This window comes from Garra rufa, chromosome 21 (assembly GCF_049309525.1).
Source record: "Garra rufa chromosome 21, GarRuf1.0, whole genome shotgun sequence".
NCBI lineage: Eukaryota > Metazoa > Chordata > Actinopteri > Cypriniformes > Cyprinidae > Garra > Garra rufa.
The window spans coordinates 32,876,077-32,889,311 of record NC_133381.1 but is presented as its reverse complement, the minus strand read 5'-3'; the positions used below and the strand labels follow the sequence as shown (position 1 = coordinate 32,889,311).

Here is a 13,235-nt window from a genome sequence, read left to right as displayed (position 1 = left end):
AAAAAAAATAATTTAAACACCATGCTGGTTCAAGGGCGCGTCACAGAAATTGCCTACAATTCTGCATATAGGCTTGCTACTTATTAATTTTATTTTATTTCGTTTTGTTAAATTATTATTCATTAAGAAATTTATATTTCGCATATGGGCATTTTTTTTTATTTTACATACAGCTTTTTTGGGTTTTCTCTGTGCATAAGATCTGCGCGTGATGTTCTGATGTTTATGCTGCTTTTTGCTTGTGTACAATTAACCCCTCCAAACGAATTTAACTGTTATTAATGTGTCACAGTCACGTTTCAATTTAAATGTAATTTAACACAATCTTGTCGTTAATAATAACTAAACGCGTCGGTTGTCGTTTGGAGAAAAAAAACAGAAATTACCTTTCTATTTTCAATGCAGTCTAATAAAAGTTCAACAGGAGAAAAATGAAAGAAAATAATAATAAAACTGCTCCTGCTTATGAATAAATTTTTGCTTGATGATGAAGTATCTAAATAGTCTATAGGATATAACAAAGTGCTTTTCCAGTCCCGCTTCCACGAGGTTTTATTCCGCATCCACCCGCTCCGCGCTATATTAACTATATTATTCGCCCGCGGCCGCTTAGAATAAATTTCTAAGCACCAAAATCGCAAAAATACTGTAGTTTATATTTATCCTTCCCATTTCTATATGTCTCTACTCAAATTAATTGTCAGTGTATCTAAAATTGTGTATCTTAGAAAAAGAAAAAGACGAACTACCTCTTAAACATGCATATCTTAATTTGATGTTGCTTTAAAACGCTGAAATATATAGCCTAATGTATTTTATTCTGAAGGTGAAAGTTGTCGAGTTATTTAACTGCCCGCGGCGCCGTCAGGATCACTTGATTTTTTTCCCCTTAATAAAGTGGATACAGCTTACAATACTCGTTCAAGAGTACGGCATTGCTTAAAACTATGATATTTTACATATTTCTGTTATTTGTGTACAATCACAATAAAAAAAAATAAAAAAAACGCGTAGGCTATTTGTAAAATAAATAAATAAATGGAAACAAGATGCTGGTTTAAGGGCGCATCACAGAAATTGCCTAAAATTATGCATATAGGCTTGCTAGTTGCTACTTATTAATTTGTTAAATTATTATTCATTCAGAAAAGAAAAACATATATTTCTTATGTGGGCCTATTTTATTTATTATTATATATAGGTTTATTGGGTTTTTCTCTGTGCATAAGCTCTGCGCGTGAGGTTCTGATGTTTATGCTGCTTCTTGCTTGTGTATAATTAATCCCTGAAAACGAATTTAGCGGTTTACGTCAGTTGTCGGTTGGAGAAATAAAATAACCGAAATTAACATTTCTGTTTCCGATGCAGTCTAATAAATGTTCGTCAGGAAAACAAAGACAGAAAACAAAATAACAATACAACTGCACCTGCTTATGAATAGGCTATCTTTTTGCTATTGGTTTGAACCATAATTTCAGGAAAGAGGAATCATTGAACTGTTGTACTGGTATTTGTGACCAACGCCCCCTAGAGCTGGCCATGGTGTTTGGCTACAGAATGTTGTTCCTTGCGCCACCTGGTGGATATTATATGAAGTGCAACAACGTTGTAAAAAAATCTAAAAAAGCCGCTGCGGCAGGACGCGTGCCCACGCGTGCCGAATTGCAGGCTGCCGCGTGAAAATAGACGCATTTTTAATGGCCAGATCTGTACCAAACATAATGCTTAATCTGAGCCAAACTGTTCATTTAAACAAATGTAGTGACAAGTTTTAGCTTATACACTACACTCTTAAAAATAATGGTGCTTCACGACGCCATAGAAGAACCTTCTTAGTCTAAATGGTTCCATAAAGAACCTTTAACATCTAAAGAACCTTTCTGTTTCACAAAAGGTTCTTTGTGGCGAAAGAAGGTTCTTCAGATTATAAAAAGGTAAGAAAGAGATGGTTCTTTAAAGAACCTTTGACTAAATGGTTCCTTGTGGAACCAAAAATGGTTCTTCTATGGCATCGCTTGAAAAACCTTTTAAAGCACCTTTATTTTTAAGAGTGTAGTTGCAGAAAAGCACACACATTTTATATTTGCTCACTAGCCATAGCCTTGCCTCTTGTATAAAAAAAAAAAAAGAATGACGTACACCCCACACATTTCTCAACATGACGTTAATATGTGCAGGATCATATATTTTCGTGAAGTTTGTAGCTTGAGAATAGTCATACTTATATTTATATCATGACGTAATTTTTTATTCGATTTTTAAAAACAGTAGGTCTTAGCATATTTACCACAAAGTGCATGTTTTTAATGTTTTTGAATAGTTTTTTCCATAATTCATAAAACTTAACATACAAGTGTTACTACTTTGTACAATAAAAATGTAATAATTATTAAGAGTGTTTCAGAAACGGATAATTGACAAAGTAGGTAAAGACACACTGTACCCTTAATATGGCAGATTTTGAAAGATTGGAGGATGTATGGATGAGTTTTGAGAAAGAGCTGTAATAATGACTTGAATTATTCTATGAATCAAACCACTGTCTCTGTACTTTGAATATTTATTGTCATTTTTTGAAACATTGTTGAACTTGTGTTCTTTAGTCAGACTTAGTTCTTTACTAGTGGCCAAAAGCCCAAAAATGTGTTAGAACAGACATTCAGAATTGTGCATAGAGAGGTTGTTGCAAATAAAAAATGAATTGTTTTAGTGTTTCTTTTTTGATTTTTAATTCTTACATTTCATTTGCCTTTATGCACAGTATGGCTACTGTTAAATCCTTCATGTTCATTTAAGTGTAAAATACTTCTCTAAGCTAAACGTTTTTGTGTGCCTTTGGCAATCATAGTAAAGTCAAATTTACAGAACAGTTTGTTTAGATTTACATGTTCTTATATTGCAGAAAAAAACTATGAATAACTGAAAAAGTTCAGAGATTTGCTGGCCACCGTGTAGGTTTATAGACGAGGCGGGGTTTTGTCTGCTCTCTCACTCCAGGCAGGTCAAAGTGCTAATGGCATTTCCCTGCCAATAGCCTGCTATAAATTCACAATTCGAAAATTAAACGGGGAAAAAATGTGTATGTTCTAAGGTAATACGGTAATATGCTCATTACTCAGCCAAGACTCTCTTTAAGCAAGCTGTAACATTGAATTAGGGAAAGCCTGCTTTTCATTGTTGCCTTCTGCAAGAAAAAAAAAAACTGTGGCTCATTACATGATTTGGAGGAATCCTAGACTCAACATTTTTAAATGACAACTTTTAGTTATTGAAATATCAAGGAAATAATTGTAACCTCCAAGTTCTGTTTAAAAACTCCTAAGAATGTTAGTATCAGAAACAAAATACAGTGACATAACAGTGAAAATGTTTGAAGATATAAATTGATTTTAGATATGTATCTACACACTGTCATTCAAAAGTTTGGGATCAGTAGGTTTTCTGCTCATCAAGGCTGTTTATTTGATTAAAAACACAGAAAAAACAATAATATGGTGAAATATTATTGCAATTTAAAAAGTTGTTTATTTTAATATACTTTAAAATTTAATTTATTCCTGTTATGCAAAGCTGAATTTTCAGCATCATTACTTAAGTCTTCAGTGTCACATGATCCTTCAGAAATTATTCTAATATGCTGGTTTATTATCATGTTGTAAACAGTTGTGCTGCTTAACAGTTTTTGGAACCTGTGATACTTTTTCAGGATTCTTTGATGAATAAAATGGTCAAAAGAACAGCATTTATTTAAAATAAAAATCTTTTGTAATATACACTACCATTTAAAGTTTGGGGTCAGTAATTTTTTTTTTTGAAAGAAATTCATACTTTTACAATCAAATTCAAACTCTTACAATATTATAAAATCTGTCTATTTTCAATAAATGCTGTTCTTTTAAACTTTTTATTCATCAAAATCCTAAAAAAGTACAGGTTCCAAAAAATATTAAGCAGCACAACTGTTTTCAACATTAATAAATCAGTTACAAATTATATTTTAAGTTATATCACAATAGAAAAATGTTAATTTAAATTGCAATAATATTTCATAAAATATTTTTCCCTGTATTTTTGATCAAACAAATGGAACTTTGATGAGCATAAGATATTTTGTGCTTAAACGTCAAGTCATAGTAAAGTAGCTACATTATAATTATTTGTAGTAGTACTTAACTTACTTTACAAGTTATTCATACTTTTATTCAGGAAGGATGTGTTACATACATTTATAAAAAGAGATAGTTAAGACTTACAATATATATATATATATATATATATATATATATATATATAAAAAAATCTATTTTCAATAAATGCTGTTCTTTTTAACTTTTTATTCATCAAAATCCTAAAAAAGTACAGGTTCCGAAAAATATTAAGCAGCACAACTGTTTTCAACATTACTAAATCAGAGTTACAAATTATATTTTAAGGTATATTACAAGAGAAAAATGTTAATTTAAATTGCCACAATATTTCATAAAATATTTTTCCCTGTATTTTTGATCAAACAAATGGAACTTTGATGAGCATAAGATATTGTTTTGTGCTTAAACATAGTAAAGTAGCTACATTATAATTATTTGTAGTAGTACTTAACTTACTTTATAAGTTATTCTGGCTGTACTTTGTGAATTTCCATGGAACTTTTTATGTTAGGTTTTAATTTAAATGATAAAACATTAATTAAACAGTTAGTTATCTGCTAACCTGTGTGAACCTGAAGGGAACTGACTTCAAAACAAATAGTCTCAAGAAAATGTTTTGTAAATGATTATAACTAAAAAATGGCTCAGGAAAAAAAAACGTATTTTGAGAAAAGCTTTAGCATCATGTGTTTGCAGTTGCAACTCCAATACGATTACACTCGAACTATGTGTTTCATAGTGAAATACTATGGCCACTGTAAATAAAAGCATTTAATATTTATACTACATCACAGTTCGTTCGCATTGGACCTACAGTGACCTTACAGTACTCTGACTGAATCAGACTTGGAGTTAAAATTAACCCGCATTGCCTAACTGAGTGCGCGAACACATTGAATCCACTCATTTCAGCTCGCGCCAAGACGCCGCGTGTCAGAGCAGCTTCGGACTCTTCCGCGTGCACGTGTGCTGCATCTCCGCAAAGCGAGGAACAACAATAAACAAACTTTACTAAAATCCCATACTAAAGTAAGGGTTAAAAACACCTGTAGTCCTCAGCGCTATATAATGCAGCTTATGACCACCTTAAAATAATGACTCCTCTAAGCCTAATCATTTTATCGACACATTTATTTAATCGAGACTGTAATTAATGCACTACAATATTTGATTTAACAAATAGGTTTAAACATGGCTGCTATAACAGTTTGTTTTCCTCAACACAGGCCCAGAATCAGAAAATGACATCTAAAAAGCACAGTTTACTGAGAGAAGCGTCTCATCAGATCATTGCGGGTGGATCAGCAGGTAAGACGTGCTTCCAAATTTCTATTTCACACAATCCACAAACTTTGTTTACCAACGCGTAAAGTCTCGCGCGCGGCGTGTGCCCATTCGACACCAGTTAACCGACACTTAAAACCGCGTTGAAATCCATGAAGGTGTTGTCAGGTGTTTGCAGTACAAGGCTGTTTACATAAAGTAGCCTAAACATTATTACTTGGTAATTTTAAAGTCGATATGTGCCAGACAGGACGACCGGATGTCTAACTTGAGAGGTACGCGGGATACATGCGCACTCCAGTTGGTTCCGTTTATAAATCGTTCCCCTTCTATTTGTGTGATATAATCCTGACAAAATAATGCTTACTTAGTTTTATGTTAAATTGCATTTCCATGTCTATAAGAATGATACGAGTGATATGATATCTTCTTTTAAATTAATCATTATATGTGTGTTTGTTTGGCGTTCGCCCAGGACGCACTGACAAGACGTCTTAAAAAACGCAACGCCAACACGACGCAAAGCATTATCCAAGACGGCCATTTGATATCATGTGACCCTGGACCACAAAACCAGTCAGAAGAGTCCGTTTTTAAACCTTTTAAACAAGCTTTCCATTGATGTATGGTGTCTTAGGATAGGACAATATTTGGCCGAGATACAACTAGTTGAAAATCTGGAATATTAAGAAAATCGCCTTTAAAGTTGTCCAAATTAAGTTCTTAGCAATGCGTATTACTAATAAAAAATTATGTTTTGATATATTTACGTTAGAAAATTTACAAAATATCTCAATGGAACATGATCTTTACTTATTATCCGAATGATTTTTTTCCGAATTAAATCATTAAAAGACCACAAAACCAGTCACAATGGTTAATTTTTAAAATTGGGATTTTTCCATTGATGTATGGTTTGTTAGGATAGGACAATATTTGGACAAGATACAACTATTTGAAAATCTGAGGGTGCAAATATCTAAATAGGCTACTTAGCAAATTGCCTTTAAACTTGTCTAAATTATGTTCTTAGCAATTAATATAATCAAAAATTACATTTTGATATATTTATGGTAGGAACTTTACAATATATCTTTATGGAACAAGATCTTTACTTAATATCTGAATGATTTTTGACAAAAAAAAAGAAACATCATTGATTTTGACCCGTACAATGTATTTTTGGCTATTGCTATAAATATACCAGTGCTACTTAAGACTGGTTTTGTGGTCCAGAGTCACATATGTGACCCTAGACCACAAAACCAGTCACAATGGTTAATTTTTTTAAATTGAGATTTTTCCATGAATGTATGGTTTGTTAGGAAAGCACAATATTTGAACGAGATACAACTATTTGAAAATCTGAGGGTGCAAAAAATACTGAGAAAATTGCCTTTAAAGTTGTCTAAATTAAGTCCTTAGCAATGCATATTACTAATCAAAAATTAAGTTTTAATGTATTTACGGTAGGAAATTTACAAAATATCTTCATGGAACATAACTTAATATCTTAAAATATTTTGGCATAAAAGAAAAATCAATATCTTTGACCCATACAGTGTATTTTTGGCCATTGCTACAAATATACCTGTGCTGCTTAAGACAGGTTTTGTGGTCGAAGGTAACATATGCATAGACCAACAATTGTTTTATTAAGCGTTTTATGTAACATATCCAGCAGACAGAAAGGAAGTCTGCAAATTAAAAAAAAAAGTAATGCCAACTGCTTTAAAAAAAGGTTTCATTATGCATTTTGAGCTTGTCAAAATGTATTGGCAGAGAAACAGGAAAATTAATTCATGAAGAGTTCTTTAACGAAAAAAGAACCAGTGTAGTGGCACTTTATTTTATTTTCTGTGCCATTACAGACTGACAGTTTGTGTTGATTAAAATCTTTTTTTTGTTTAAGTTTATATTGATTATATTTATATACAAGGCTATTTTAAGAGTGACAATGAAGAATTTTGAACTTTAGCTACCAGGTTCGACATTAAGAAATAAATTAAAGCCTGTCCTTTAAACTTGGTGTTAAATTTTAACATCTCACTTTGAACTTTGCATCATATTTAACAATAATTTAGGACTGTGTTCTTTCTTTCTTATTTTCTCTCTTTCGCCTGTCAGTAAAATAACCCAGTGTTATAGCTTGCACCCCCTGCACTTGTCATATTCCCTCCAGCAGCCTGTTAACGAGGTTGGGTAGAGTGAAAAGTTAATTTATGTCTGACCTGGTCACAAGGATTGGATTAGGTCTGCGTTTGGCTTCTCTCAAGGTTGGACTGACTCTCCAAAACGTTTTTTTCCCCCTTGAAGGACACAAGAGTTAATGTCACTGCAGTGAATTTTATATATCCTACCAGGACTCATTTCACAGCCTTTCCATTCAGGGATATACAATGAAAATGGGCCAAGTGTTAAAGTCTGAAACTGAGAGTTTGAGAGTTTAAACTGTACCTAATAATAACCGTGTAAATCATATGAGATTGAGTTTTTTGAATCTACCACAAGGGGGAAGCATTGTACCTGGCATTAGTTGTAGTCACAGAGCATTTTTCCACTTTCGAGCATCATTGGTTGTCTTTTTTGGCTTATGGGCAGTCCATCTGTTGTGAAGCTGGTTTTTATTTATTTATTTATTTATTTATTGCAAGAGAATCATCATGCACCACAATTACTTGGAAAAATATATTTCATTACTTTGACTCCAATTTAAGTCTCTTTAAAAACTTAACTAATTAATCAAATATGTATTGTACTAAACCAGGCTTAGTTTCTTGGCACATATGACTGCTTTATAAGCACACTAATGTTTACTGGCATGCTTTTTGTCTAGAAAGAATTCCATCTATATGGAACTTTTAGCTGATTCAAAAGAGAATATACAGTGCGCAGTGCAATCCGGCATTAATTGTGAAAAATGGGCCTGTATTAGTTCAGCCGGATATTGCGAACTTTACATTTGCCCAATTATGTAAAAAATTCTCTTTCAAAAGTGTTCCTAATGGGAACTTATTTTCTTTTCATCATTTATCTTAGTTTTATCCAGAAGGTCCGGAAGACCGGTCAGATGTTACCTTAAGTGTTTTTGGTATTGATTTCCTCTCCCTGCCCCTGTTATACAGAGTAATTTGGTAAGATTTACACAAAAATGTTTTAGTTATGATTAGTTTCTGTGTAAACGTATCCGCCGACCGCAAATGGAGTGTGACGGGAAAAGACAGACAGCCTAAGTATAATTGAACTCAGTCCACCCCTCCACAGCAGACCCTCACTTAAAACACACTCAGACCTCTGCTGTTTTAACTGGTGCATAAGTGTGAAATGAAGTTTAGGAGCATGAGACGAATAAATTCACAAGACCTCAACTGAGAAGAAGAAAAGAGTAAAACAAGATCAAATAAATGAAAGCAATTAAAAGAGCGACCCTGGGAGAAATATGTACGTTAGGTTTCGGCCGCAAGGACCGTTTCCTCTCCAGGCCATGACTGGCTGCTACAATCAGAGCTGAATTAGGCCTAATATTTATTTCCAGAAACAATTGTACATGCTTCAGCAGGGCAATGATTGGACATGTTGTGGACAGATGTTTAGATGAGCTCATGTTTGAAGAAATGTTGATCTTGGAGGGTTCTTCTCTGAGCCTCCAAATCGCCGCCTTATGCACCCACTTCTGTGTCGTTTCTGGTTCTTTTTGTCCCAGGATGCAATAAGTAATTCTCTGAGCAAATGATATAATCAGAGTTCAAATGACATTTATGTACTTATGCAAACATTCAGTATCAGATCAGAAAACGCGAGTGTGTTTGTTGCGCCCTTCGTTGATGTGTAGAAAACCGTTCTCGGAATGGGGCAAAAACGCAATTAAACCATAATAAACATTACAAAAACAAACAGAGGAGATTTATTGACTGCTACGACTAATTACCGCTGGAGGAAATGTGCAGGATCATAATGTCACAAGAAATCAGTTGACTGCAACCAGGCATGAAGTATAATGGTAACATATGCAGCAAGGAGCTTAGACTCTCCAAACAGATCATATACCTCCCACAGGTACCTGTGGTAGATGGAAGCAGCTCTTAAAAGAGGAAACACCTCAAATAGGCGCAAAATGCGTTTGTTTACACCGCGATTGGATTATTTTCTTCTGGTGATAAAACAAAACTCCTCTGAGTTCCGTACGCCTACAAGAACTACTGTCGAACTACTGTTTGCATGAGCCGGATATGGATTGTCGCTGTTGTGTCAGCTGTTTGTCAAAGCGGGGCCTTGAACGGACGGAGTTTAGTCTGCCTGGGTAATGTACGAGCCAGCCAGGGGCCGCTGACGTTATCTTAATGATATGATTTATGGAGGTCGCACGCTGAACTGAGCAGAGGAGCTGCGACAGATGGGGACGTGCGTGGGAGACGTTTCTACTGTAGACACACACACAAGCGCGCGCACACTCATCCATCACGCATGCTGTGTGTTGCTGTAAGCAATGAGGATAATTGCGGTGTTATGGTAAGAGTAGCGTGATTATGATTGTACGACATGGGAGGCTATGTCTGAACTAGTGCTCGCGCTCTTATTTTCCAGGGGAAATTATTAAAATGAGGGCCTTTGGAGCGGACTGAAAGAACCTGGCAACGATAAATACAATATGCTCTATCGCCTGATCACGATGGTGATCTAATCAACGATGTTAATGTTAACCACATTCATTTTTGATAAAACATACTCTCTCAGTGTTTGAATGACGTGTGTGCCATTGGCGAAAATTCACGTCAAGCAATCTCATTTTGAAATGCATTTAAGAGTCTGAAGTGAATTTTCTTTGAAGAAATGTTGGCGTGTCTAACGTGAGGGTAAACTCTGGTTTTAAAATCGTCACGAAATCAAAATTGACCCTGTTTTTTTGGTTTTGTGAAGAAAAAGGTTTTTGTTCGTCGTTTTCATTAAATAGGACTTTCATTTTCGATGACCTGACGTGGTAACTATTATTAAGCAGTAGTAAATCAAGCTATTTAGATAAAGGCTAATAAAATGAATAAATAAGTATTTCCATCCATTGGAATACATCAGCATAATCTCAAAAGTGAACTTGACCTTCAGTCTTCAAGTGTGTGTGGTCAAATAAATTTCTCCAAAGCGTTTGAGAAGGGGAATGGTTCACCACAATCCAATACAAACGTTTGTCTAGGTCCATTTTGGTATGTAATACTCACTTTTTTAGCAATGGATAACATCCAAGTTCTGCATTTGCTGTGTAATTTGGATGTATGTCACATTTTCATGTTCAATTTGTTCAATTCTTTTTCTTTTACACAGTCTCTCTCATGTGACTCTGGACCACAAAACCAGTCTTAAGTTTCATGGGTGTATTTGTAGCAATCGTCAAAATTATCGATTTTGTTCTATGATTAAGATAGAGATAGAGAAGATATTTTGTAAATTTCCAACTGTAAATATATTCAAACTTAATTATTGTTTAGTAATAGGCATTGCTAAGAACTTTATTTGGACAACTTTAAAGGCGATTTTCTCAATATTTAGATTATTTTGCACCCTCAAGATTCTAAATTTTCAAATAATTGTATCTCAGCCAAATATTGCCCTATCCTAACAAACCATACATCAATGGAAAGCTAATTTATTCTGATTTCAGATATATGTATAAATCTCAATTTCCAAAATAATTGACCCATATGACTGGTTTTGTGGTCCAGGGTCACATATAAAGAAAAAATCAGGTGGTGTAACATAACATGAAAACACAAAATCTGAGTAAGGGAAAAAATAAAAGAGGTAATAAGTTGTCAGAGATTTCCAAAGCACTTAGATCTGCCATCATATGGTCAAACACACTGTATTACATACAGTACCATAATACAGCACATGGCAGCAATAACATAACTGGAAAGGAAACCGGCTAACAAGCTATGCTTAATTGAGCACTTAGTCTAAGTAGTCAAGGGCCATAGTTTGAATGACCCTGTAGGAAAATGAAACTGTACGGTAGATGATACACAGCGTGTGCGTGTATTTGCGTGTAAGCGTTCGCTTTTTCTTGGACTGCTGTCCAGTTGGCTGTTGTCCGACCTTGTAATTAGCGCAGAATGCTGATATGTCTTTTGGCTGGGGAAGAGCTTTTGATGGAGTGATCACAACATTGCATTGATCATAAAGGTTCATGAACATATTCCCATAAAGCCCTGTCTAAAAGTAACCTTCTAAGAAGCTCTCTTTCAGCTCTTTTATTCACTTTAAATTAGTAATTGTTTCTCAATCCACCATGCTGTAATTTGCTATTTGACTTAACTGTGGTGAAAGACTTGTGTTTTGCTCTGTTTGAGAGACAAATCATTGTCCCGCTTTGGCTTTATATTGTCTGGAAACTTTGGGTGAATCTCTGCCCAGACGGCCTAGTTTCTCATGTGAAGAAGAAGCAAACATCTCAGAGGACTTTTGGTCAAACGCTAACATCACAGATGAATCAAAGTCAAAAAGTAACATATACATCCTTTAACTGAACCTAATTTGAGACGCTAAATTGTAGAGAATTACAAACCTAGTTATTTTTTCAGTTGAAATGCTTGAATTATAAATAAACATAATAAGTACTGTCAAAAACAACAACAGTAAAAATGCTGTAAGGAGAGATTTCTTGATTGAGCATGTCGGTGTATGCGACTTTCTAGGTTTATATGTGTGCATGTGTAGATACAGTGGCTAAATCTTATTGTCAGTGCATTATTTAAAAGAAATTAATACTTTTCAACAGGGACGAATTAAATTGATCAAGTGACAGTAATGAAATTTTAATAGAACAGCATGATTTCTGAAGAATCATGTGACTGAAAACTTAATAAATAGCTGCTGAAAAATCAGCTTTGTAAATATTCTAAATTATTAAAATAGCTATTTTAAATTGTAAAACTATTTGTGTATTTGATCAAATAAATGCAGCCTTGGTGATCACAAGTCTCTTCTTACATAAAACATAAAATGCATTACTAACAATTTTCAAAGCAACTGCAGAAATTACTAAGCAAAGTGAAGTTAGTTCAGACGAAATGTCTGACATCAGTTGATTGCAGATGCCATTTAGGTTAATATTTTTTAACGCAATGCAATGATGTTATATCTTAAGTGTGGTTTAAGTGTCTAAAAAGTTTACATATGTGACCCTGGAGCACAAAACCATTGTATACATTGTATGGGTTAAAAATATCGATTTTTCTTTTATGCGAAAAATCATCAGGATATTAAGTAAAGATTATGTTCCATGAAGATATTTTGTAAATTTCCTTCCATAAATATATTAAAATACATTTTTTAAATTAGTAATATGCATTGCTAAGAGCTTCATTTTGACAACTTTAAAGGCCATTTTCGAAGTATTTAGAGTTTTTTGCACCCTCAGATTTTCAGATTTAAAGTAGTTGTATCTCGGCCAAATATTGTCCTATCCTAACAAACCGTACATCCATGGAAATCTTATTTAGCGTTCAGATGATGTATAAATCTCAATTTCAAAAAATTGACACTTATGACTGGTTTTGTGGTCTAGGGTCATATGTGTTTCTCTCTCTCTTAGCAACTGCAGGCTTTTCTAGACAGTCAGAACGCAGGTCTGCAGCAGCGAGACGGCCTCTTCAGCTGGGTTAACCGACTCAAGATGAGCGGTGCGTGGGCAAGAGCTGAAATCATAATGTGATTTGTTGTGCTTGGGAGCCAATTTGAGTCTTTTTGGGAAGGTTCCCTGCCCGGTCGCCCGCTTGTGCGCTTTGCGAGGAGACCTTAATTAGAGAAGCT

The 13,235-nt window shown here is 34.3% G+C and overlaps 1 protein-coding gene across 1 annotated transcript in view; it reads left to right on the top strand.

The window, feature by feature from the left end:
• Positions 1-5,074: 5,074 nt before the first annotated feature.
• slc25a21 (solute carrier family 25 member 21) overlaps positions 5,075-13,235 on the top strand; it is a 138,175-nt gene continuing 130,014 nt past the window's right edge. Inside the window, exons 1-2 of the mRNA XM_073827307.1 lie at positions 5,075-5,177; positions 5,375-5,456. Of these exons, the coding sequence (XP_073683408.1) occupies positions 5,390-5,456 (67 nt within the window). The 5' untranslated portion in view covers positions 5,075-5,177; positions 5,375-5,389. The remainder of the gene's footprint in view (positions 5,178-5,374; positions 5,457-13,235) is intronic.